This window comes from Amblyomma mixtum, chromosome 10 (genome assembly GCF_055824585.1).
Source record: "Amblyomma mixtum isolate Tamu chromosome 10, ASM5582458v1, whole genome shotgun sequence".
In the NCBI taxonomy this organism is placed as follows: domain Eukaryota; kingdom Metazoa; phylum Arthropoda; class Arachnida; order Ixodida; family Ixodidae; genus Amblyomma; species Amblyomma mixtum.
The window spans coordinates 59,033,563-59,061,410 of NC_143021.1; the positions used below are offsets into that span (position 1 = coordinate 59,033,563).

Consider the following 27,848-nt stretch of genomic DNA (forward strand, 5'->3'; position numbering starts at 1 on the left):
ATTTGACTACATATAGAGGACGTGCGAGACCGCCCAATATGATATTTATTTATTTGAACATACTGTTAGTCCCTTCTTGGGACTGTTACAGGAGTGGATTTATAAATAACAAGATGCAAGTTAACAACACAATAAAACAAAAGCCAGCAATCAGGTTTAAAAGACAAGAAATCAGCATTCATATGCGGAATCACATCAAATGAAAAACAGAAAACGGAAGAAAGCCAACTCTGGCCTTCAAAACATGTGTTCAAACACGTATCAAAGTATTCATTAATACAATCATACATTTGGTACATAATCGAGTGAGCAAAAAAAAGCAACATAAAACCAATACAGACTATGGATGGTCATCAATTCTGGCTTGATGACAAAACTGATGAGACTGCAAGCTCCATGAATTTTTCTAAGGAATGCTGCGCAGTTATAGATTTATCTAGGGCGTTCCATTCCCTTACTGCTCGGGGAAAGAAAGGAAAATAATATGTGTTGTTAGCACAGAAGTATTCATTAATCGTAAAATCATGCTTGTGACGTGTGCCTCTAGAACGGTTAAAACTAATGTATGTAGCAGGATCCATGTTGAATGCATTATGAGTTAATTGATATAAAAACTTGAGTCCATGAAGTGTTACGCGACTTGATAATGTGTCGAGGCCTGCGCGGGAAAGCAGCTCCGTGGGAGAGTCAGTACGCCGGTATCTGTGGTAGATAAAGCGAACCGCTTTTCGTTGAACTGATTCGAGCATGTGTACATCTTTTTGCATATACGGAAACCAGACGACGTTTGCATATTCTAAGATTGGGCGGATAAGGACCTTATACGCGAGTAACTTCGTATCTGATGTTGCAAAGCGCAAGGCGCGTTTAAGGAAGTATAAACTACTCATGGCTTTTTTGGTAATATTTTGTACTTGGGCTTTGGAGCTGAGATCGTCAGAAATAATCACACCAAGGTATTTCTTTTCAGTTACTGTTTTAAGAACTTCGTTGCCTGCGCCATAAGGGAAGCTAAGTTTTGTTTTCTTATTTGTGACTGACATCACTACAGTCTTTTCCATGTTGATCACCATTTGCCATGTATTACACCACTGTACGACAATGCTTAGAGCTGTGTTTAACTTTTCTTGGTCTGCTTGACTGTTTATTTTTTGATATAGCACGCAATCATCAGCAAAGAGCGTGCGGAAGACTGCGCTTTTGTCTTCTTGCAAGTGACAGCAGTTCGGCTTCGTTAAACCTATTTGGCGACAGAGGAAGTCGCAACTCTCAGAGTGGCTGCCACAGCTGCGTATTGCCGAAAAGGATCCCAACTGCCACTTAAATGCAGTTTATACCAGCAGCATTAAGTTATTTGCGCTGTCTGGTCAACAGGATGCGATTGACGCATGTGTGTGGAAACGTACCCCAGATTCCTTAAGTGGGCACCCTGTGCCGATGCCAGGGCTTTTCAGCTTGTCAAGCACAGTACTAAACAGCCTTGATGATCCCTTCTAGCGTGTTCATGAGCAAGCGTGCAGCTTCATGAAAGTCCAGTGCAGGTGTTAAAGTTCTTAGTGAGAGAAAAAGTTCACACATGTTGCCGTACAACAAAGTTGACACTCGAAAGTGTTTATTAGTCGGCCGAGATGACGTGGCGACAGTTTTAACTAAAATCTTTGCAGTGCAGCGAGCACGGTGGTGGTAGGTGCTATGTTTCGAGCAGGAGAGCCAAGCGAAAGGCTCGGTACGCTCTTCACTTTCCAATAGGAATCTCGACTCCGATGCCCACGTTGGCCTCTGGCTTGCCCTTGTACGTCTTCCCCTGGTAGCGCAGCACATCCTGAGAAACGCCACCACCCACGACTACCTTGGCTCCGTTCTTGGCTCGGTACACATCGTACTCGCCGCTCACCTCGGCACCGCCTTCGAAGTTTCGGAGGTTGCGGCCCCCCGCTGCCGCCTTCACGTCATAGCGGAACTGCAATGATAGCAAATTTCGCTGGCTATAGTATCCCCGTCTGGGTCACAACCATTTCAGCATCAAGTCTCGGGTTACATGTATCCCGAGAAAAGATCGCACATTTCTTGTAACCAACAGGTAAAAGTCTAGGGAACGCCTGTTGTCCAGCTAACGAATATTCGTTCCGACGCGACTAGTGACCGCGCTGTGCGCATATAGCGTTCAATACTCGAGTCCTCCTGCTAGCTTCTCATGGGCATAGTGAGGGAATTCCTGGTGGGCAGGGTGTTCTTTTAAAATGGACCAGAACATCAAAAGTAAATAAAAGGTAGCTCACTTCACGTACAAATCTTGAAAAATGCAGGCAAGATACCGCGCAAAGAATAAGTACAGTTACGCTTCGGCTTAGCGCATTGATCGGGGAGACCCAGTTGGAATTATTCGCGTTTCTGGCAAGGTCGGTGTGGCGCATGCATGCACGGAGGGCGGTAACGCTGTCACAAGGGTATTTTATACACGCTAGGATATTTTATACACGCGACGAGCCAAACTGATCCACAAATGGCTATCTGACTTTGATTTCTCTTTCGCGCACCTTTAGCCACCCGGCTTCGCCTCTCTTTTCGAGCATGTTTTACTACTTTTCTTTTGCCTGTTTGTTTCGAGCAGATACTTGGCTTAGCCTCTCAGTTTCGCACTCGCTTGACCACTGGGCTTATGAGCCAGCATACCACCAGCAGCATCGGCACAATCGTTCAGTGGTTGCGGCGCTCGGCTACTGACCTGCAGTACCCGGGATCGAAGCTGACCGCGCCGGCCGCGTATCTATGGGGGCGAAAGGCGCCGGTGTGCTTTAATTCTTTCACATCGACGGGAGAGTATGAACGGCGGCAGTGACAGACGCCGTATAGTTTTGAGGAAGGGAACAGTGGCAGTGACTGCCTCGACTCACGTTGGGCACCTCCACCTCACAAGCGAAACGCGTAACGCGTTATGGCTGCCGTGGTACCCTCTGAATGACTTATACGAAGTTAATAGAGGTTTCGCTCTAAAAGAGATTACTTGTCTCTGTAGCGAAAAGAAACCATGAGATCATGAAATTTTAGGTGAGTTTTATAGAATGCATTCCACGTAAGTTGTTTTTTCTACAAATACCTTGATTCACTGCGCCAAAGAATGATATACAAAGGAAACCGAATAACGCGCGAAGAATGTCGGGAAATCGTTTTCCTTCAGCGAAGACCAACGGTGGAACCTCCCGACTTGTGAAAAAATTTCAAAGGTATAATTGGCAACGCTTTCTTCTAGTTTTGTTTGAATATATTTTGCGTTTCTTATAATCCAGACTGTCTTTCATTATATCGCCCGCCTCGAACCCGTTATTTTCGTTCCTTCCTCTTAGTGTGGCTTGTTGGTTACACGCTGAAATCTTCAAGTGACGCGACTGACTTTACCTTTATAGCGACAGCTGTCACTGTTTCCTTTCGTCACAGTGTGTCGGTCGCACTGTCCGCTGAAGCAAGGGTTGAAAAGAGGTCAATGGAGCGAGTGGAGGGTATGCGAGAAGGGGAAGAGGGCGATAGGGCGAAAGTGCTTTTGCTAGCGACATTTTGAAGCACGTGCTCACTGAGCCACATCGAAGTATTTTTGCGGAAATGAGTATTTCTTATCTTTGACACATGATAGAATCCAATAATGCTTGCAGATATCGATGTCTTAGTTGAAATTGAGTTTTAGAGCCTTCCTCTCTTTTGTGTGGGTAGAGGCGACGCATGTGTTTCAAAATGGCGTCTCCTAACTGGATACTATGAGTCGCCATCCTACCAAAAAAAAAAAAAACGTTGCATCGATCGAGGCAACCTAGTTTCGCCAGCTCCGCATGATAGCATACGGTACACGTCGCACTTTCAGTCTTAGAAGACGATAACGTGGCTGGGCGCGCGTAAGGCCTATCACGTAATGATGCGCATTGAACCTTTTCAGTGGCACTTTCTGTAAAGAGGCCGTAGAGATACCGGAGTCATGAGTTCGCACTTTCACACTTCTGTAGCAAGTTGCGTCTCCAGTACGCATACACCCGCAAACAGCCGCCCTGGGATTCTTAATGCGAGGTGACCAAGTTTTAACTTTTATTTCGTTCTTTGTCTGGGTTTATATTTTCGTTGCACTGTTTTCTCACATCTTACAATAGATATCTTGCAGTGATTGCAGCATCTATAAAAGAAAAAAAAGGCGATTGGTGAGACTGGAGACCAGGCTCCACGTTTAGCAAGGAATCATGCTCATCCACAAGTGCAGTCAACGGCGTTGAGGTGGTTGATCGAGGTGCGGCTCGACAGGACGTAACGGGCATCAGCAGGCTATGCTCATTTGAGAAAAATACACAAGAGCACAAATCAGGCCACAGTGCAGTGAGATACATCGACTAGCTCTAATTTTCAGCGTGCCTCTTACGTTAACACGATTTGGCAGGCTAGTTGGTAAAACACCTTGAATAATCAGCCCGAACGACGACAAGCACAAGGGACAAGGAAACAGCGCTGTGTCGTCCGTTTCCTAGTATCTTGTGCTTGTCGTCGTTCGCGCTGTTTATTTAAGGGCCTCTTACTTCGTCTATGTGTTAAGTCGGTGCTTCGGTATTTTTCACTTATAGGAATCAACCACCCATGCACCAAGTCCTGCTGCGTTGGTTTGAACGCTTATACACAACACGAGATTGTAACGAAAGCAGCGCAGTTCGCTGTGGCCAAAGCAATTAAAGCGACAGTAGTGCACACTGTCGAAGACACGCAGCTGCCTAAAGCAATACACTGTACGTCATGAAGACATCTTTTGTTGCCTTGTCTAATCTATAGTCAATGCAGGTGGGTAGTAATTGTTGCAGTGCCTAATAGCTACACTGCACTGACTCCCGTTCTCACTGTAAAGAGGAATACTTACGCGGCTGGGCTGCGGTCTGAAGTTGAACTTTGGTAGTCGACGCTGCAAAACGCGAAAAAGAAATGCAAATTAGCAGAATAAGCAGTTACGTGAAGCTGCGTTTCTTAACAGCACGAAAGGAAAGTTTATGGACGCATTCCAGAGTTTGAAAAGCACAAAAATGCCAAAGAGTTGCGGAGTGAGTGTCAGGAGGTTAGACACTGTGAAAGCTTCCTTGGGATGGCGCTGCCCAGACGAAAAAGCTTACACAGGAAAGAGCAGAAGAGAGATAGAGCGCAAACTATCAACTGAATTTATTGCTTTCACAACAGAATATATATGCAGCATTCACAAATGCAAAAAAGAATGAGGAGAGGGAAAAAAGGTGAAAAACGAGGGGGGGGGGGGGTTGGAGGGGATAGCAAGTCAAGCCTGCATAGGTAAGCAAAAGCCACGGATAAAATTCCTTTCCCTATCATATAAGGTGACCGAGGTATCGCTAACACAATTGTCGCCTTTATCTTCGATGTGGAAAGCATCTAAAAGTTCGTGGGCTATTTTGTTTTAACTCTTGCCCAGAATCTTGATGTCTTTGAGCAATCGCTCACAACTAGAGCATGAAATGCAATGGGCAGGCAAGTTCGCCCTGTCTCTTTTTCGTACAGAAAGACCATGCTCCCCTGCGCGTTCATTGACGCAGCGTCCAGTTTTGCCGACATACACGCATCCACAGTTGAGCGGGATTTGATAAGAAATAAATTCAGTTGATAGTTGTCGCTCTGTCTTCTGCTCTTTCCTGTGTATGTTATTTTGTGTGCGCAACGCCATCCCAAAAAAGCTATGCACCAACTCTCCCAGCAAGCAGATCTGCAACACAGTGAAAAAGCGTTGAGAGGAGCCCACTCTACTTTCTGAGAATGCTTAATGGCTGCCCTTGAGTAATTATGCCAGCCCTACAAGTACCATTCTTTCCGAGAAACATTTAGTTGGCTTGAGTGGAAGCAACGCATTTGTGGTCGTGAACGGCCACAAGAAAATGGAGGTGAAAGCTGTTTCACTTGCCGTTATTAGTGCCGCGTGCAAATAAGACGTAGAGCGAAAAAGCAGTGCGAAAATAAATTTTACACACTATTTTAAAAACAATTGGACTACCTCGGAGCCTGGGTCACTATGTCCCTCTCAGATATTTAAAGAAATGGGAAATGTGGTCTTCAACCTAATTATGAAAGTTATTGGAGGCAACGCAGTTACTGCTGCTTGGAAAATATATCAGAACATTGTAGTCTCCTACTGAATCGATAGCAGCTTATATTAGCTGCAAGTGCAATTCAAAACTGCTGATACGCAGGAGGCTTAAATTTGGTCACAAGTTTATCAGTTTTCGAGCCACTCTTTCTTTCCTTATCATTTCTTTGGTAGAAAAAAATATATCTGCATGTTCTGAACCAGACCAATTTATTTCCACTTACAGCTTTAGTCTTCAAAAATTTTTTAATGCGTCTTGCTGCATAACATTAACTAAGAGGAAGAACGTTTGGAAATAGAAATTCGTTCTTGCGAAGAGCGCATTTTTTTACAATTCGAATTGTGTCCAAGAACCAACGAAAACAAGGAACATTGGACGCGTTATCCACATCTTAAAGGGACACTGGGGACATCGCTATCAATTTTTTTTTTGTTAGTAAATTCCGTTAGTTCGGCATTTCTTGGCTTTGTTTCTGCTTGTCGGGCAGCGACGGGTGCAGTTATTGCTGAGTAATTTGGATTCGAAGTTGAAAAATATTGGTGTGGTTTAGCTCTGGTTACACCTGGTTGGTTGCGGAAGCCTCTCCTCCTCGGCTTTTCAAGACGTTCGGCCCGTTGTTCTTCTGTTTCCTCGGCACGTCTACGTCTCCTAGCTTCATTCCGTATAGCACGGCTGGACTCTCATTCTGAACTTGAAGTGGCTTGCCTAGCTGCTTCTGATTCTTATCGTTTTCGCAAACTTTCTTTTCGTTGTTCCTCTGTTTCCTGGGCACGTTGTTTCTGCTTGACTTCCTTCCGTTTAGCTTGCCTAATCCCCGCTTCTGAACACGATACAGGTTGTTTAGATGCTTCGGCTTCTCGTCGTCTCCGCAGCCGTTCTTCTCGTTGTTTTTCCGTTTCTTGGGCACGTTGTAGCCTCTTTCTTGCATTCTTCCTAGCTTGCTTGGCTGTCGCCTTAGAGTTAAACTGCTCAGAAGCAGCAGAGCAACTAGATTCGAATATAGACTCTTCGTCGGTGACTTCCATGGCGAGAACCTCGAGGAGCGCCGCACAACCGGCTCCTCCTGGCTGCGGTGGCGAGAGCAAGCTGAAATCACGCGTCGCCATATCAACGAAGGGGCTAACGTCACACCATCTGTTAGGCGCAGTGGCGGCTCCTCGAGGAGCAGAAGGCTCCACGGCCCACGCGACGAGCGGCTAGACCTGTCATAGTATTGCTTTCTCAATAAAACTTTTTCCGGCTGCTCCAATTCCAACTCGGGGCTCTATTGTGACGAAATAGAAGAACAGTAAAGGAAAGTGGCGGAAACGGGGACTCCGTGATTGCTGGCTGCGAGGGCTGCGGAGCCTTGTAGCAGCAGCCGATATGAAAAGTACTGCCTGACGTACATTAATGGCCTCTATCAGCCGTCCTCCCTTCATTTACGTGTGCATCAACCTTATCGAGAGATTCTGTTCCCGATTACAACAATGTTCTCTCAAACAACTCCGGCCTACACCTCGGCGTCTTCAACCCTAAACAGCATGTGATGATTTTGAGGGCTGAAGCGACGGGTCCGGCACGAAAGTCCGAACGCCGAGGAGTTAGCAGCGTCGCTGTCAACGCTGAGCCACCGTCACGAATAAAAAATAGGTAGAGGATGGTACATGCTGGCATATTTGTATAGTGCAATAATTGGCCTCGTAGGGCTGATTATGCAGCCCAGCGTCATGGTAGGTTGACGAAACGAACATCAGCTATCCGCAGCTCTTTTTCCTTGCGCACGTGTATGTCGTTGCATGAACTTCGTCCGAGGCGCACTTGTAAAGGCACTTGGAGGTTCCCTCCTGCTCCTCCCTTGTAAATCAAGCCGTACGAAAAACGGAACCACGTAGGGGCGCCAAGCAGACAGCCGCGAGGCACCACAAATCCTACCGAAACTCAGCTGACCGCCTGTTGCGCCGCCAATTGCAGTTTTTTTTTTTACTTGCATCATTCAGGTTGTCTTTTTCCGTCTTCCTCGAAAGATAAAAGGGCACTATTGGTTTCAAAGCAAAACCTGTATACTTCAATATCGATCAAACGCGTAACCTTCGTACACGTTTGTCAGCCTCAGAGATCAGTGTTTTCTGTACTCCTATTGGGTCATCGCGCTTCTGCTTGCGAGATTGTCCTGTGGCGGCGATAACTGTATTTTAGTTCTTGCACTCTTCTACCTTACAAGAGCTTTGTTCTTAGTAAGAATGGTCTTTTTGTGGTTAGAACCTCATATTCTATCGACTAAACCCATCTTCAGTCTCTCTTCAGTGTCGCTTTGAAGACTGGTGAACCTTCGTGATTTCGTCCTCTTCTGTGCCCTAACAAAGAATGACTGATATCGGTATGTCTGCTTCGCGCGCGACACTGATTTATGCGCGACACGCGACACCATCGGAGGCATTGGTGAAGTAAAAGCAGCAATAACGCGAAAATTACGAAAGGCATTCAAAATACAACTGTAAATACGTGTAAACAACACTCACGTCAGCGCTGACGACCGCCGCAACTGCAATAGAGAAAGAAAGAAGATGGTGAGAACAAAATCACCTACTCTAACAATTAGGCCCGGACACTAAACCAGTGCATGTGATTGGTGTGTCTGCTTGGTCACCCGCTGTGACAACGCATGTCGCCCGTTGTTTATGAGTTTTTGAAGTTTGGGATATTTTTTTACATGACACCGCTGATTTTAAAGTTTATTTTTAATGATTATTTATGAGGAGTTATATATTATCTGATGGAGTGCTCGTACTACCGGAACCCAAGGAATGCTTGGAAGCTAGAATGTTTGCCAGTTCGCGCGTTAGCTCTTACAAGTGATTTTCCGCCGGACTGTTCAGAAAACAGATAAGAAAGGAAGAGTTGTGCTGGAAGCGTAAATATTACACAAATGCTGTTAGAGATTTCACTACAGTGACGCCCTCCCTCTCCCAATATGTCATCACGGCACAGGACGACAAGCTACCCACTGCGTGAGAGGGAAGGATGCCTCGGCCCGTTCCAAGTAAAAGCTGCGAAGCGCCCATTACGCTCTCTGAAGGAAAGTAGTGTCGATGTGTGACGGTGATTTGTGTGTGGGGGCGGGCGCTCGAAAGGTCGGTGAACACACGCTGACGATCGCGGAGAAGCAAGCCTCTCGTTTGAATGCTCTCCGCCTAGTGTTTCCTCCTTTGGTGTAGTTGTAAATAAGTCCTTGTTCGTTGCTTTTAAAAATAGTCTTTGAGAAATGAACAAATGCTGTACATGGCGCGGAGATGTTGCATGTCTCGTAACAGTAACAGTGACGCTGTGCAATACATGTTCATTCGTGTGGTGACATTGAGAGTACACTGCAAAATTAGAGGCTCAGCTAGGTACATGATATTCAAACCAGACAAATGCGTTATTCTTCTTGAAGTAAGCAAGCATGCATCTGTTTCTACGCGGCAGTTTGGTTGAAAGCTCACTCCGTCATGAAAAGACGGAAGTCCAGAAGCATTGCGAAATTCACACTCGTTATGGAAGCCCGAACTCAAAAGATGCACGGTCACCAAAATCGTTCATTCGCTATCAGAAACTGTGTTAGCAAATAACGATCGCTCCATTTCAAAGCGACAGAGTTAAACGTTCCGCTTTGCAGAAACGCCAGCGTCGTCGTCGCTGGCTGCGAGCGAAGAATCCCAATGCAAGGAAGGAATTAATGAAATGCAGGAATAAGTCCATGAACGTTCGGAATGACGCCACAGACAGCGTTAAACGTTCCGCTTTGCAGAAACGCCAGCGTCGTCGTCGCTGGCTGCGAGCGAAGAATCCCAATGCAAGGAAGGAATTAATGAAATGCAGGAATAAGTCCATGAACGTTCGGAATGACGCCACATTTCTCAGGGAGTTCCTGTAAGCAAAGGAAAGGGACTGAGCCAAAACGAAAATTGGGTTAATTTGAACCTGAGTGGAGATCGAAACCCAGGACCTTCGGATTGCGACACGAGCTCATTACCCATAGGCCACAAAGTTCTGCTGGCTCAAGCTGAATGAAGGTGGACCTGCTGAATGCGTTGTCGTCTTTGACTCTGTGAAGTTTCTTAGATATATGTACAGCTGCGCAAATGAGTGATTGTGAGTATTAAGGCGGAAGCCTGTAATGCCTCATCGTTGTAAGCAGGAGTTGTCGACAGAAATTTCACGCTTTTCAATTGGTCTAAACGGTCATGACGTCACAGTGCACGAATTTCAAACGGGGCCAGTTGCACTTTGGCTGCTAACCATGCAACCAATTAAAAGGATCGTATAGTGATGCTCCAAGTGGGAATGAGTTTAGTTAATTACTTAATTACCCAATTAGCCTAATTAAACTTTCTAGTCAAGCCAGATGAATAAATCAAACCCAGTAGAAAATTGTTTGAGTTCGGGAATCGAACCCCGGTCTCCGGAGTGCGAGACGAGCATGCTAACAACTCCGCCATTCCAGCTCGATGGTTTGGAATCAACAAAGAGGCGTCTAGTGAATACGGTGTCTTCGTTCCCTCACATCTACCTCCCTTCCCGTTGCGGCGAGGTTCAGGGGTCCACCGAGGTATGCGAGACAGATACATTTCCTCTCCTCAAAAACCATTTTACCGACGAGCAAGGCGTAGAACCGAACGGGCGATGGCGTTCTAAGGACTCCCTGCAGCGTTGCAAGACGCTGTCGCGTTTTACTGTTAGAGGCGAAGCTTAACATCTTAACAGCACATCAGTGACACAAGCAGCAACACTGCGCTTAAGGCTTTCGCCTCACCTCTCTTTAGGCCAGCAAAGTGCCCCCCCCCCCCCCCAGAATTTTTCTAATTTTGAATTAGGTAATGATACGAAATAAATGCGAATGTTGCGATGGTCATTGTACTTGAACAATGTGATGAGTGTATGTTCGATATACCGACGTTTAAAAGGTCGGTGGAGCATCGATTAATTGTTGTGCATGCTTGTTAGTGAGAAATTCCATCAGGGCGCTTTGTGTGTGCGTGTGTGTTGTGTTGATTTATGGAGAGTATTGATAGATTGAGCCATCGCGTTCTACCCTAAAAGGCAATGCTTTAGCGTCCCCTAAGTCCCCTAAGAGTGCACCGGGACTTGGCACCTTCTGCGGGACCAGTTCACGCTGCGCCTGACTATTCGTTTATGAGGACGATGTTGAAAAAAGAAACGATTTAATGTCGACATCTCCTGCTATCAAAATGCACTGAAGCCATGTGGTTGGTTGTGCTTGGCCACGTTATATTTCACACAAGTTCGTATCACTCTACGCGCAGCTAATTTTCGCGCTTCCATCAGCGCCGTTCAAGCGAACATCGTCTGAGCACACGTTGAGGGGACTCGCATGGCCCGGCGTATTCAGCGTCTTTTGATTTCTTACGTTCTTGTGGAAAAGGTAGTTCAGCCAGTGCTTGGAACGAGTCGCTGCAGTACATCTTTACAAAATCAATGGAAGTGTGGCAGGCGCACGTATCAATATCGATGTTCTTCACACGCTCCGTTCGCCTGCCGCTGTCCGATGGGAAAGTGCCGCACGCGAAGCGTAGGTTGCGAGTGACATCGGCAGGCGCCACGTGGAAAAATCAACTTGCGCCATGTCACGCATGCGCAGAAGTCAAGGCCGCGGCCACGGAGGATAATGCCACCCGGAGTACGATTGTTTTTCTGAAGGGCGCTTAATCGACGCTGGGAAGCGTGCTCCCGTCGACGCCTTGCATTCGTGGCGTTAGACAAGGACAAATGCTGCAGTCACGACTTCTGCGCGCCACGCTACGGACAAACAACGTCTGGACAGCGTAGGAGGAACGGCACCGTCTGAACACGATGCCGTCTGCCATGCACGGCGGTGGATTCCCGCCCTTTGGCTCCATGTGCCATCGGCTAGCGATGTCAGACCGTCGGAAAAGAGGGGGGGGGGGGGGGGGGTATCCGAAGAGAATGTATCGTGTGCATGTGCGTCTTTCGCTACATGTTGGCCGCACAGTGAAGGTTCTAGAAATCAGTGCGTGAGGCCACCGTGGTGGCACAGTGGTTATGGCGCTCGGCTGCTGAACCGAAAGAGGCGGGTTCGATCCCGGTCGTGGTGGTCGAATTTTAATGGAGGCGAAAATTTAGAGGCCCTTGTATTGTGTGATGTCAGTGCACGTTAAAGAACCCCAGGTGGTCGAAATTTCCGGAGTCTTTCACTACGGCGTCCCCATTACCTAGGTCGCTTTGGGACGTTAAACCTCATAAACCAAACCAAATCAGTGCGTGATCATTGTGCATTCCGTTCTGTGTCTGTATTATTCTCGTCATTTTATTACCAGAGCATAAGAGCACCTTTTTCTGTGACTTCAGTGAATGATGAGTGTCCTTTGACAGGCTGCGTTATTTGGGTTTGCCTAAGGGAAGAGCCTGACGCTGTGTGCCATTTAAAAACCTAATTAAAAAACCAAAGGTGTTAGGAAGATTTATATTTGAGGGATTTCTGTCTATTATAAAGTATACGTACAGAGCCAGAGTACCCGTTTCGAGTACGCCCGCGGTGGCCGCATTTTGATGCAGGCGACACACAAAAGGCGCTGATGTGCTGTGCGATGATAGTTCATGTGAACGATCCCCATAAATGAAAATTATTGAAGTGTGATTTTAGGGAATGAAACACGCAGTAAGTCTCTAATTTCCCGGTGCAGAGCTCAAACGCAACATGGGGAAAGGGAGGAAATTAGGAGTGAAAAATGAAAGACGGAACAGATGCCATTCTCGAGGGCTGCGGAAAAATTTTGACCACCAGAAGATCTTTAACGTGCATTGACATCGGACAGCAAAAAAGCAGGGCGCCTTTGCATGTATATATTCAACACTCCAATGGTTTTTGCTAATAATTAATTAACTAATTATCTATGTCAATGAAACTTTTGTTTGATCAATTGTCACTAGTCAAGTACAGGCCATTCGAAGCAGACGACCTCGAGAGTGGGTACTCGCAGACGTCAGGTCGAGTCTGATCATCCGCTTGACATTGCCAACCGTGCCTGAGATTTAACAATCGCTATAAAGCGTAAACGCACTAAACGGGCAGCAGAAAATGATGAAGAGCGGGAGCTTCAAAAGCAAAATAAAGACGCAAAAGTGGCCCCCTGGGACAGTCCCTCTCAGTCCCGCTTTACTCTGCGTGGCGGTAGTGACAGGTGGGCGCTGCATGCCTAGGCATTTACAACGTTGTGGCACAAACGCGGCACTGAAGCTATAGACCATCGACGCTCATTGTGTTCATTGGCGTTGGCGTTGACAATGTTCTAGACTCCAATTATTTTAATGAATGGTGCATAACTGGCTCCCCAAGTCAGTGGCAGATGGGTTCAAAGAGAAGATGAAGCAAAAGTTTGGTATGGACTTAATGTCTGACCAGAGCGTTCAGACAGCCCAGAGCGGAACTAACAGAGATCTAGTCTTTCGGAGGAAATCGCTGGCCTTGACCTATTCTGTGGCTAGTTTTGAGAAGAACTACTTTACCGACCACTGATCGGTGTTCGCAGCCATTAAGCCAAAAAGGTAGCAATAAAATGCTGCTAAACAACGGCTAAGCGTGTGTTAGTCTGTCTAACGGCCAGCCTTGGCATAGGTCTGCATGCCTACCCAGGCCTAACCACAGCTGAACTTATAGGCTTAACCAGGTGATACCAAAGCTTTCGCTTGCATAACCAGGGTTACCTGTGCTATGCCGCAGCCATATCTTTCCTCTATTTTGTAAACAATTGTATTTCAGCCTTAAATTATTTTCATTCATAATGTCCCATTTGATCAACATCACAAATCAAAATAAATGAGATGGTCATTCCCCTGCGCTTTCCTTGTTTTCCGTGAGTGTTGGCCTCTTTCACATGCATGTCGTGCAGAGCATCTACGTTACCTATCCGTGTCCATTCCATCTCGAGTAGTCCTGAGAGTCTGCTCTCAGACCTGTGCGGCCCTATGGCTGATGCAGAACTTTTTGCTGGGCTAGTTGGTTCATTCTGACATGAGTGAAAGCAGCGCTAACGAAGCCCGAAGGCGAAACGATGAAGGAACAGGAAAGTGCGCTGAACTGGCAACTGAATATTTATTGAGCGAAACACGTAAAATATATAGGAAGGCAGTGGCAAAGATAATCAGATGCAGTCAACGTCACATGGTGTAAAGAGCCATAAAAGCAATAAAAAACATAACAGGGTGAAAAAGCTAAAAGTCAACTGAAGCTCAAAAGGAATGATAACAAAATGAGAAAAAAAAAGAGAAAAAAGTACACTTGATGGCTATTCCTTCCACAATTTCATTTCGTCAGTTTTTGTCGGTTTTATTCTTGTTACCTGCTATTCAGGTTTTATCTGTTCTTATGGCCCTTTACACCTTGTTACTTTAACTGTTCATAGTCATCGAGTGTACTTTTTTCTCAATTTTTTTCTCATTTTGTTATCATCCCTTTTGAGATTCAGTTGACTTTTAGCTTTTTCACCCTGTTATGTGTTTATCGCTTTTATGGCTCTTTACACCATGTGACTTTGACTGCACCTGATTATCTTTTCCACTGCCTTCCTATATATTGTACGAGTTTCGCTCAATAAAAATTCAGTTGCCAGTACAGCGCTCTTTCCTGTCCCTTCTTCGTTTTGCCTTCGGGCTACTTTCGCGCTGTTTTCACTCATGTCGCTATAGCTGATGCCCTCCTTGATAGAGTCCTCTTTTTCAAATATGAGTTTTTGCTTGTTAGAGCCGCGTTTTTTTCGCTCTCACCAGCTACAGAATGAGATATTTGGGAACATGAAGTTTCTGTGCTCTAGTGGAACGCTTGCAGTGTTTTGACAGACACTGGACGGTAAAGCACACCCATTGCAAAAGCTCCGGCACCGTTCTCCTCGTGCCATAGTCCACCTACTCCAAAAGTCACCACACGAGAAACCTCTTTTTGAAATTCCAGTGCTAGAATGTCCGTTCCAAAGCCCCTGTACTATTCCTGCTCCCAGAATCTTCCACCGAAAGACCGGCGCCCTCAGAATACGTTTTGGCGATATACATAATAAATTTTTGGTGTTATTTTTAATCGAGCACGCACAATAGATAAAGAGAGAGAGAGTGCAGAGGTGCAGGCTTTGATGCCTTCAAGAAAGATAAAGCTACACGTCGAGTGTACATGCTGCAAGCTTTGCAACGGTGGTCAGGCGCACAAATGGCTGAAAAGATGGAATGAAAAGATTATACCATCAAGTACCGGGAAGAAATGTTACAAAGCAAAGCAAGTCTAAGTAAATTTGTGGAAAAAATTGCAATGTTTAAATTTTTTCGCAGTATAACTATACCAGATATATGGAAGTTGCTTACTACTGCAAATAAAAAAAAACATACAAATGTGCGACGGATGGCAGAAATAGGCCTTCTTTTGACTACATCATGGGAACGACTTGTTCAGCCGAGCTGTCCGCTGCGTGATGCGGCCAGATGGCACGTGAATAGCTACACGGCAAAAAGAAAAGTTGTGAGGTGATCGATGCGCTGCTCCGACGGAAATGCGTAGCATTAGACTTTTATTCCTTTTTTTTTTGTATGACAAGACACATCACAAACATTTCTTTACACCCTTTTTATTTCACGCTTAGTCTTCTCTGTGCCTACTCACATGCCCCGCACAGGGCTGTTAAATCGACAAGAGGAGCTCGCACACAACCACTGCAACGGAAGAGAGGCATCCGGGCACGTGCGCTGCTCTGGTACCTCCGTTCCTCTTCTCAGTGCACTTTCCTCATCCCCCTACACATTCCACAGTTGCAACCCTCCTGGTTCTTTCCGTGGTGACTACCCGCATTTTCCCGCCCGTGTCAAAACTCCCATGTTCACGCTAGCCAGCGTGTGGGTTCTTCCCGAGGGGATTTCTCTTCATTTTGCCGCCTGCGCACGGTGGGAAGTGGTTTACGGAGGCTTCAGAGAACTCCGCCAACGGACACCTTTGTCTGACATCGGCGTTATAATGCTGCGCAGCAAAACCGCTGGCGTCGGGGCCGGCGGAAGACGGGCGCATGCCGCCTGTTCCTGCTCGCAGGCAAAATCTTAGGAAGCAATCGATCAAAATCTTGGTATGGGCTAGTCGGTAGCTGATCGTAAGGAAAGTAATATGCAGCTTTTCGTTGTTTTGCTGTCACTCGTTTGGCTCGCCGGTTTCCTCGCTCAATGACTGCCGTCTCTCAATCTTCGATACGATATTACTTCCTGTTCTGTCGTTTTTCATGATTCATCCGGTTTTTTAAGTAGCTGCACATGCCTTCCCGTGATTTCGCGCTGTGTGATATCCGTTGGAGTGGTTTTGATGATGGCTTTACAATGTTTTGGCGAGTCATTATCTTCATGGCATTGTGATGGCCTGTCTATCTTTAAAGCTCTGCCGTTTTCAATAAAATTATGTCGTTAGAAAACTAGTCGTTTCTCCTGTCCTGTGCTAACCTGCGCAAAGGTTTCCTGAATATGTCGCAACACCAACTATCACAACGTTCTGCACTACTAAGTTCACTTAGAAATTTCATGTACTTAAAGAACTTGGTTGCCGTAAGAGCATAAGCGTAGAAAGTTGGGCTAGTTGGTTGGTAGTGCTATTGTGATACATTCCAGCGACTAAAAAGACAGGGACGAAGGTAGACGAGACAGGACGAACGCCGGTGTTCGTCCTGTCTCGTCTACCTTCGTCCCTGTCTTGTTTAGCCGCTGGAATGTATCACAATAGTAAGAGCATAGTTCGGATCATATTGTGGATAATTGTTTTCCATATTTTAGCACCTATGGAAGATAGCTGTCGTTCTGCACATACGTTGAGGTTGAACGGTAGATTATAATTTCCCAGTGTTTGATTTCTGGTAGTTCCTGATGATGTGTGAGAGTGGGATAAATCGAAGGGGTGGTCGTATCTTACAAATGATATTTACACTTGCTGATTCTTGCGAAGTGAGGCATCGAATAATGGTTTTGCAAGAGTTATCCAGCTTAAAATGCGTTGCAATTCTTAATGATCTTTTCTGTAATTCTGGGACTGATCCGAGGTAAATCTTGTGCGTTCATCCCCGTGATCCTAGTTAGCATGAGAAGGGGCTGCTAGAGAAAGGAGAAGTACAAAATGCGTAATACATTTCTGTCAGAGAAGCCACCTGCCTGAGCACACGGATACCGGCTTCACCCCACTACTCATCAATTAAATTACTGGTGCGGTTGCCTACCAAAGACTGCGCCAAGAGATTTAAAATATGGCGTATGTTCTAGTAAGCAGTTGTCAATGGTGGTTACGCATTTAGAATGTGTTTACTAGGGAGTTAAACCTAGTGTATTTATTTTTTTACCAACTCACACGACATCACAATCTGGTTATTTACTGCGGAAGTGCAATTTTTATATTTAGTGCTCTATAATACCGGAGAAAATATAACAGTTCATGCTTTGGCATTCATGCGCGCAACTGGCCATCGTTAGCGCCAAGTGCACTGATTTTAACATCCCTCAAAACCACGCGCCAGCTGTCCACTTCCTCGCTTTCACGTCGGATGTTTTAAAACGCCTGCCTCCCATTTCATGTTCCTTTTCTCTCGCTCATACAACAGTATTAAGAAAAAAAAGGTGTTATTACCGAGACCACCCGCACAAGTTTCTGTGCCCAGCATTTTAGTTATCTCTTATCACGCTCCAGATTTTATACGCCGCACCACGCACCTGCTACCCTAGTTCTGACACCTAACTTGAGAGAAATTTAGACACACTTTCAGCCACCATAATAAAGCATATCTCTTGTGCGCCACTTATCTGAGTTTTTTATGATCTATTTTTGTTTTCCTTTTAATGAATTTTACTGTTTTTTTTTCAATCTATTGTGCGATTTTCCTGATTTGCCTTTAATATCACTGCCAACTTTTGACATAATTAAGTCAGACGTTTTATTTTTGTCAGAAACTTTCAGTGTTCCTTCAGGCTTTGGCGTGGTTTTAAACTGTCGTCCTGCGTCGGCCATTCGAGGTTTGGGGTATTTTGTGTTCCTCGAAGTTTATTGCTATTAAATTGAACGTAACACTGCACCGTCTTAATGCATCTTGTTCAGTGTACCCCTGCCCTCTCCCCGCCTCTACAGCAATTCTCTCCCCTAGACGGTCGTGAGCCTCTTTCAGGAGGTAGATAAAAAGATGGACTGGTAGGAGATGGTTGCTAACTGCCAGCAAGCACTGTAATGATACCTGCAACCTAAAAAAAATCGCAGTTAAGCCTACGATTATCACGGAACTTGTTCTTAAATGTCAAGATTTGCTTCACTGAGGCGGCCTCTCAAGGTCGTGAAAATTACCAATATGCATAATGCCGTATGTATTCCAGAACTAGAAGACGGAAGGACATGCATATCTGTATGGGCTCGCAAGCTAGACCTCGCTTCTTTCTGAAACACAAGCAGCGCACCGTTTTGTGTCGCAACCGTGGTTTCGTGTGCGTCATCTTTAGCAACCTAGAAGTAGAATAGAATGCCGCGTTTTATTCACTCGCAATGCAGCGCGTAAGTTGAAAATGTTTTCTGCTCGCACAGTGTTTGAGTTGCCTATAAACTTGCCACATATCCCCTATCAGAATTCTTCCGCTGCACCATTTTCAAGCTCACTCTATAGCGATCCATACGTATCAGCAGCGCGAGCACAAAACAGGAAGGAGGAGAAGGTAGTACGGAGCGCTGTGTTGTGTTCGCCCTGCTGATACGTATGGATCGCAACAAACTAGCCCGGCAGATGGTGTTAGCCCGGTCACAGCAAATTAATCCTATTCCATCAATTAATGAGCGTTTCGTGCCCTGTTTTTTTTTTTCATTTCTCTTTCACAGGCGAGGAGACCCAGTAGAAGTTCTGCACAGAGAGAGCTTTAAAGCACCTAGGAGTGCAATACCATGCTACCAACCTGACGCAAGAATAAATGCTTACCTATTAAGAGGACCGCGAGTGGCAGAAGACACCGGGACATGTCTGCAGGCTGGTGGCAAACCTCAGGGATGTAGCGCGCTCGGTGGAGCAGAGAATCGGCGAGTAGTACCGGACATCGAGCGTATTTATGCGCAGTCTGCATCCCGAAGGAGCGCACGTTCCTCGGGCCCTTCCGGAGGCGAGTTGCACGCCGCGAGGGAAACCGCGTGTCCGCCACTCGCGCCGTCGCAAGCACTGGCGGGGAAGTCGGAAGCCTGCACGCGCTGCTTTGCAATCTGGCCCCGTGCAGGGTTTCCTCTCCCCGAACAGCGGACGAAGGATGCTCGATTGCAGCCGCTGAGACCTGCACGCACCTCCGGCTAGCGAGGCTCTCCGACACGTGCGCGGCGGCGGCTGTCAGTCATCGAGAAAGCGACGCCCCTCAGCAGGGATGCAGCGTCTTAGGGTGAGGTGGGTATTGACATTCACTGCTAAAAATCTGAAGGCTGCAAACACAAGCCGCTTGAGGCAAAGGTTTTGAGAAGATACAAAGAAAGAACAGCCAAGGAAATCTACCAGTCCTACGTCATCCACACTAGGTCAGAGACTTGCGTTGGCACAAATTCCATCGCGCTGCTGGAGAAAGAGTTAACGTAGGTTATTTACACTAAATACTTAACGCTTAAGTATCAACTTGCAACTATTTGATTGCAATGAATGTTTCATCACTGTCAACACGCAATATTTTCCTTTTCTTGACGGCAGGTACTGCCCAATAAAAAAAAAAACCGTTTCGGTTGGTGGTAGCCAGCGCTTGTGTTCGTCCATTTTTTCGTTGCGCTGCAGCCGTTCCTTGTAGCCATGAACCAACTTGCCCGAATCACCACTCCGCATTAGATGGCCTTGAAGGTGACTTTCGAGAAACCTATAAAAGCAACAGCCCATGCAGAAACAAATTAAACATTGCCGCAACTGGGTTTCAAACTCGCGGCTGCGCGAACACATCAGCTTAGCTGGCCGCTGCACCAAGGCACTACGCTATCGCTTTTTTTTTATTGTATGGAAATAGTGCCGAAAAGGCCAGTGTGCTTATGCCACAAAACACCAGGACGTAATACGCACCCACTATACCCCTGCATACGCAAAACACGGTACCTCTGCATACGCATACGCAAAACACACCTTTCTGAAAAGTCACGTCGCACTCACGGTGATTGTCTGACACCGTAGCGCAAGAACCACAATAAATATTTGTGATTGCTACGTCGCAGGAACGACGACTTGCGCTCGCGATCACTGCAACCGCTACAACGAATGCGATTAGCTGTAGAACTCGAAGTTCATTTCGTACTCACGGCAGTTCTCAAACACAGTGCACACACGAACACGATCAACTCTATACCTCGAGGTTCATTTCAACATTCGGAATACAAGGCATTCGTGGTGAGCTTTTGAAATATAACATATATCTGCAGACGATTTTACTAACTGTCGAAAAAGCACTCGTTCCGACCTTGATCACTTTCTCTACACACTGTGCTGGGAAGCTTGCTGTACGCACGGGAATTTCACCCTGGGGAGCTGCTTCTTGCTGCTGTTCGTGAAGATCCTAGCAGGAATAAAGAACACTAGTAAAAATCACAAACGGCTCCAAATTAAAATTTCGCGAAATCGGCACTGTGTACTCCTTGCGTACATTTGAGCGTAGCTTTTATGCCTCTCAGTCAAATCGGTGCAGACGACGACAAAACAACTTGGGGGGGGGGGGGGGGGGAACGGTCGCTCTGCGCTGTTGCCCACGGCGATGTTCGAAGTTGCTATAAACAATCGCATTAACTACATGCGGCCAATATTGTAGGCTTCTCGGCATAGCTACCAGCTGATTTATGGTCTGGCTTCCCACTGCGCTTCGCGGACGGCCATCCTTCACGGGTAAAATAGAGTACTCGGGGCCTGGTAGTCAAGGGACAGCAGCCAATAGCGGTGATGCGGCAATCAGGTCGTGTGTCCGAAAGTTGAATTCGACCATCTTGGTCCGCTTGGGCGGATGCATTCATGCGGCCCATTGTTTGACCCGTGCACACGGCGGCAAGGACGCGTTTGCATGCGGCTCAAAAGCGATCGTACAGCGGCCTTTAACCGCTACACCGCTGCGCCGGGAGTGGTATGAGGACTCGCTGGTATCTATGAGTGTTATACAGAGGAAGACCCATTCTGCATACATGGGCATTATCCCATTAACCCTAAGGGAAAAAAAAGTGCAGACATGACAAGGATGAGAATGGACACAACACAACATGCATGTTTTTACTGGGGCACAACATGCATGTTTTTACTTCTGCTTCAGACACTCGTCTTCAGACACCAACAAAGGTTCTGGATATCCAGCGCCAGACAACCGGCCAGACAAACGCTAGACAAATGGCATCCAGTTTTGACGGAAAAACTGGATGCTGGCCAAGTGATCGGACGGCGCGAGCGTTGACTTTCAACAAGGTTTATGGAAAAGCACGTCAAAATATATACATTGCTGCCTACAAAAAAACAGCGAACAAAGGATGCTTTGTCACATTCACATTGGACGTGCTGACTGAGAACAAGAAAAAACGATTTTAAAGCATTTGAGCGCTCGAACTGTTTCTTGGTGAGCAATGCAGATGGTGTGCTAACACAATGATTGTAGTTTTTTTAAATTCCAGTGGCCTCAATTGTCTCGTGCACCAACTTTTCTCTGTGTCTGTCTACCACAACGCGGCGAGTCAATACCGGCTCAGAGTGATCAGGATCGGGCGAACGGTCGCAATCATGACAGTGAATCATCAACTTCTCGAGAGCTTTTTTCATATACTTATGGTGCTCTTCTAACCTGTCATTGGCTCACCTGCCAGTTTTCCCATTGTAAACATAACCACATTTCAAGAGGACCGAGTGCCTTCTGTGCAGTCCACGAAGCGATTCTGATGGCTGACTGTGCAACATTCGTTGCCTTGCCGTTCTCGGTTGGCACGCTTACGCAGGCACGGAAGCTTCTGAGGTGCGGAGAAAACATCAACGCTAACTCGACTGCTTGTTTTTTTTAATCGGTACGATAAATTGTGGATGCAGGGAACAGCCACAACCAACCCTTCTTTTGGGAGTTATAGTCTCGACTGGGGCACAACATGCATGTTTTTACTTCTGCTTCAGACACTCGTCTTCAGACACCAACAAAGGTTCTGGATATCCAGCGCCAGACAACCGGCCAGACAAACGCTAGACAAATGGCATCCAGTTTTGACGGAAAAACTGGATGCTGGCCAAGTGAGAAAAGTTGATGCGCGAGATAATTGAGGCAGCTGAAATTTCAAAAACAATCATTGTGTTGCACACCTTCTGTACCGTTCACTAAGAAAGTGCTCGTGCTCTGAAATGCTTCACAATCCTACACGCCTGCGAACCTCGCTGAGGCTCTGACCTACTAAACACACCGTTAATTTGAGGTCCAGTGTGCCAGAGGTTGGCGCTGAAAAATTTTCTGCTTCATTTTATTTTATCAACCGCTTCATCACCGTTCTGTAAAGTCTGCTAAAATGCCACTTCGTAACTTATTTAAAATCTTATTTTGATTCGCAGGGCAATAAAATATCATTCGCAAAACAATGACAGAGAAGTAAAAAAATGAGGGTGGCAGTGCCATGTGTGTCAGATCGCGGAGCGCCCACAAGTAGAGGATGGGCGTTGCACGTCAAGGGCGCGGATAACGTCTCAAAACTCGCCAGCCTTACTAGCCAAAACATGACTCACTTCCCACCAGAGTTGTACGTAACTGATTACTTGTAGCCAATTACATTTTTGTCTGATGCATTTCTTTTCCTGATTTCTTTTTCCGGGTGGTAATTACCGTTTCGGTAATTCAGTTGTGGTTTTTCTGTATTCGATTACTGGCAATCAGTTACTTATTTGCAAAAAAGGCTACCAGGACGAAGCGTCCGTGACGATGTGATCGCGACAAATACTTCGGCCGTGAACGAAGGCGCGCGGGAATCCCTAACATGTTGCGCAATCCGCGGTATTCGTTCCCGGTGTATCAGAATCAGTTTATTTAAACGAACAAACAGTAAATGCAATTATTTGTTAAATACAGGAGGAGGTGCCAAAGACAAAGGCTGCACAGGGGACCTCCTAGACAGGGGACCTCGCATGGACGCTTCTCGCAATACGTCATGCCTAGTTTATTCGTTCTAATAATAAAAAAAAAAATCTGCTTTTGGAGCAAAAAGCTCAGCTTCTGGCATGCAAAGCTGATCGTCAAATGGCGTTTGGATTTCACCTCCAACTGGAGGCTCGCCATAGGTGTGGTCTTGACATCACAACACGTGAGTTTGTCGCAGCTGTTACCGCACCTTCCGCCGCTCTGACCGCTCTCTTTCCAGTTGTGTCACGTAGCCAACCACGTCACTCGCTCTTGCTGAATAAGGGCCAGCTCTCGAGCCAAGACACCGCAAGACATACGGAGCCAGAACTGGTCACCGGGACCGGTTGTTCGACTGATCATTGGAGGCGCCGGGATGCTTATAGCGATGCCTACGATAGAGGGCATCACGAAGCCGCGTTGGCTAGAGACAAGGGGCGAAAGCGGGCTCGTTAGTTGAAAAAGCCGATGAGGAACGGTTGGTGCGCCTGGAGAAGCAGCGGCACAGGCGACAAGAGTATCTATCTCAAGCGCAAAAGGGCAACAGATGCTGCCAACGTCTCCTCGTCGACATCGGCCACTGGTTCGGTTGCCTTCCGCTCCGTGTAACCCGGCTCAGCTGAGTTAAGCCACAACCATTATTCCATTCAACTATTAGAAGCAGCGCAAATATAGCCTGGGCGATGAGAAGGAATGCTTACGAGACGGCACTGACTACCAACTGATTCATTTAGCTTCAAAGGGACACATTTTATAGGCGCAACCACTATATCAACCACACGATCAAGCGAGAAACCAATATTTCTCCATTCTGTCCTTGCTTACTAACAGCACAAGCCACAGTTCTGTGCAAAAAAAAAGCAATAAAACCAATATAAACCCGGCTTATGCAACTAGGAAGACAGGGAAAATAACCTTAGTTTATCAACGCACAGTAATGTATCTGTTAGCCAGGCTCCGCCAAAGGGGAAAAAGAAAAGGGTGAAAACAATGAACCAGTGTAAACAGCTAACACCATTCGTAGCAAAGCAGTGTCAAATGTGAAAAAGCGATTCCAGTCAAAGGGTAATTAAGAAATGTGAAGATCCCAGAAAACACTGCCGCAATCACCTTTCACAAAAAAGAAACAGGCTACGCTTGTCCGCCCACAAATCGCAGCTCTTTATTATGGCGTGAAAACGAGGGTGTGCTGACGCACTTCTCCCCGCTTTCGAGATAAGAAAACCTTGAATCTTCTCTCCCTTGCAAGAAACTTGGTTTTGTTGAAGAGCGGTTTACAACTACATCTTTATAAGGTCTTCCCATTTATTCATTGTTAACACTCTTGCAGGTGAGGGGGATCTGATAAATCTGCTCCTGCATTTGGTGCACTTGGTGACGTGCTTCTGAGAGCCCGATTCGTGCTTTCGATCACCAGGCACTGCACATACCTTTCAAAGCCTGTACGTGGAAGAGAAAACCATGTCTATGTGATGTCGATTTGCCGCCTTCTTATTACTGCGCAACAGCCCCACCCGAGAAGCTTGGGAGACTGCCCTCCTGAACTTCTGCACACTGAAGTCTCAAAGGGCTCTAGTATTGATTGATTGATTGAAAGCATCTTTATTTGCTGAATATTCTTAGAACATGAGAGTGGGCCGCCACTGCTCCTCTGAGGGGTTTGGAATGGGGTCAACTAAGGGATTAAACTGGCATGTCCCCACCATGTGGTAGACGATAGCTACCTCTCCACAGTGTGGGCACAGCGGAAAGTATAGTGTAGGGTACCACTGGTGTAACTTAGCTGGCATTGGGTTATTGTTGGTTTGTAGTCTCCTAAGGGTACTTGTACTCTTTTAACTTACTGAGGGATTTATGTGGTGTTGGGTACTCCTTCCTGGCTGTTCTGTATGGTGCGAGATTGTCAAAGGGCTCTAGTGAAGCGGGCGCGAGACCGGGCCTCGTCGTGTGGTTTCCCGGATTAAGGATACCGACCATGTAGCGGGGTCTTCTGACCCCCCAAACTCTGAGGATTTGAAAAGTTTTTACCACTACTACCCGTGGAAATACTGATTAACTTGGCAGTGGTCATTGTGTTTCGCCTTTCTGTCTCTGTTTGTTATGTTGTAGATTAGTCTTTCAAAATGATAGAAATAAATGCACTTGGATAAAGAGCACTAATTAGTCGAGCCACTTGGTCATCGAAGCTTTTACTTCGCTGACCAAGTGAAAAATGACGAATAGTAACGCAATAGTAATTGATTACTGGTCTGTAAAACTTATTACTTTTCTGGGGCAGTAATTAACCACCGGGGCGGTAATTGACTGTAATCAGTTACATTTCAGATGGAGTAATAGTAATTGCACGCGATTACGTATTTCGCACCCGCTGCGGTGGCTGAGTGGTTACAGCACTCGGCTGTTGACCCGATAGACGTGGGTTCGATCCCGGCCACGGCGGCTGAATTTCGATGGAGGCGAAATTCTAGAGGCACGTGTACTGTGCGATGTCAGTGCACGTTAAAAAATCCCAGGTGGTCGAAATTTCCAGAGTCCTTCACTACGGCGTCCCTCATACTGTGAGTCGCTTTGGGACGCTAATACCCCATGAACCAAACCTAATCTGTGCGCACTTGTTAAGTGCGTTCCCAGACACCGTTACAGCGTGTGGAGGTAGTGTCTCGGTCTGAAAGGACCGACTCACCGTGTCTAGAAACCAGTGAACAAAGTGATGGAGGTTGCTGGTCGTTTCATACCAAGCTTTCACCGTCGCAAGCTAGAAAATGGTCGGAGTCAAAGGCTCACAAACAAAAAAAAAAACTGTATATAGCAAAGAGACGATATGCAGGAATTCTTAAACACTCGTAAGAACACATACAATATAATCTACAGAAGGATACAACACATCCAAAGTAACGCTACTGAGAGGCAAACAAAAAGAACACAATTTGTTCTCCGGGCACTGCGACAGTCCACCGACCGAAGGACCACAAAAAGTGGCACGCGCTGCCTGCCTATGTCCGTGGCCTGGCGACAGAGGTGTAACGGCGGCGCTTCTCCGAAGCTACAGACTACGGCACAGCATAACTCGTAAGCCAAAATACTTCGTTTAGGGCGCGACGCGTCTGTTCGTAGCTTCGTAGCTTTTCGCACCCTAGCCCCTGAACTTACCCTAACCTCTATCTTTACCCTAACCCCTGAAACTTTCCGTAACCCCTGAACTTACATAAACCCAAGAACTTACCATAACCCCTGAACTTACGCTAACCTCTCAGCTTACCCTAACCCCTGAATTTACCCTAACCCCTGAACTTACCCTAACCCCTGATCTATACGCTAACCCCTGAAATTACCATAACCCCTGAACTTTTACTCTAACCCCTGAATTGACCCTAACCTCTGAACTGACCCTAAACTCTGAACGTACCCTAACCCCTGAATTTACCATAACCCCTGAACTTACCTTAACACCTGATTTTACCCTAACCCCTGAACTTTACTTTAACCCCTGAATTTAGCCTAACCCCTGAACTTACCCTAACCCCTGAACTTACCCGAACCCTTGAACTTTACCCGAACCTTGAACTTTACCCTGAACTTACCCGGACCCTTAACTTTACCCTAACCCTTGAACTTACCCTAACCTCTGAACTTGACATGGTGGCCGGGCTACAAAGGCGTTTGGAACGAGTGCTCGTTCCGTGACAGAAAGGATAGCGGACACGATGAGCTGAGCTCCTTTAGGCAGGTATCACTGTGAGGCATATTATTATTAGTTGGAGACCGCTTGCGATCGATTTCCGTCTGGTTGGAATTCGTTCGCATGCTTTTACGTACGGATAACATACGCGTTTTTGCTCCTGGCGTGTGCTTAGCCTACGCCTAGAATTGTTTTCGTTGCGTTTTTTCCGATTTAAGGATGTTTTCTTTTGTTGATGAGTTTTCACAGTGTAAGGGCAGCCTTGTACCAAAGAGTGCCATGGAACAGTATTTTCTTCTACACAAGGTTAGGTGAAAGACTTTTTCGAAGCACTTCACCTCATAGAAACCGAGCACCAGGCACCAGGAAATATGTACACATTGGAAACCGATGGGTACCGGGCGGCCCTGGGGATCGAACCCCGAACCGCCCGCGAACTGCATGCCCAAAGCGCTGCTATCGCTGATTATAATATCAACAAGAGTTGGGAACCGCTTTCAACCTAAACTTGCTTGAATTTCACCGTACCCTTCCGACACAAATCTTTGACAATGTTCCTCCCTGAAAGGCTATGACCGCGAGACACAAGATTCGCAGAAATAAATGGATGACGATTAGGAAAAGGAAAAGGCGCGAAGAAGGATGTCACCGCGGGCATAGTGCGTTATTTTCCAGAGGTACGCGGGCGACCGGATGCGGGGGTAAGGGAGAGGAGAGAGAAATGGGCAGTAGGAAGAGGGTGGTGTCTCCTGCTGTACCTTTGCCTGCACCTTTCTCTTTTTCCCCTTTTACTTTTCCTCGAGCCGTGGACCGCAGGCCGGGGTTGAAGGACGACACTGAAGAATGACAAAGTTGGCACGTCTGCCAAACCGGTCTTGAAAGGTCTCATAAATGAACGCATCCTTTCCACCTGTCGTTAAAAAAAAGAAACTTACAGCTGCTAATGTGTCACTTCTGGC

The 27,848-nt window shown here is 46.5% G+C and overlaps 1 protein-coding gene across 1 annotated transcript; it reads right to left on the reverse strand.

Annotated features, from left to right (window-relative positions):
* Positions 1-1,595: 1,595 nt before the first annotated feature.
* Positions 1,596-19,278, reverse strand: LOC149325885 (uncharacterized). Its single transcript, XM_089562451.1, has 4 exons — positions 19,061-19,278; positions 8,609-8,631; positions 4,883-4,924; positions 1,596-1,960 (listed from the first exon to the last, which is right to left on the reverse strand). The coding sequence occupies exons 1-4, from the start codon at positions 19,200-19,202 to the stop codon at positions 1,736-1,738; spliced, it is 432 nt and encodes a 143-aa protein (XP_089418577.1). The 5' UTR covers positions 19,203-19,278; the 3' UTR covers positions 1,596-1,735.
* Between the last annotated feature and the right edge of the window lie 8,570 nt (positions 19,279-27,848).

Bases quoted from the DNA above. Each gene is read 5' to 3' on its own strand.
- LOC149325885 (XM_089562451.1), bottom strand. From the start codon at position 19,202: ATGCAGACTGCGCATAAATACGCTCGATGTCCGGTACTACTCGCCGAT. The intron at 8,632-19,060 runs GTAAGCATTTAT...TCTCTATTGCAG, and splicing joins ACTCGCGGTCCTCTTAATAG to TTGCGGCGGTCGTCAGCGCT. The intron at 4,925-8,608 runs GTGAGTGTTGTT...CGCGTTTTGCAG, and splicing joins CGGCGGTCGTCAGCGCTGAC to CGTCGACTACCAAAGTTCAA.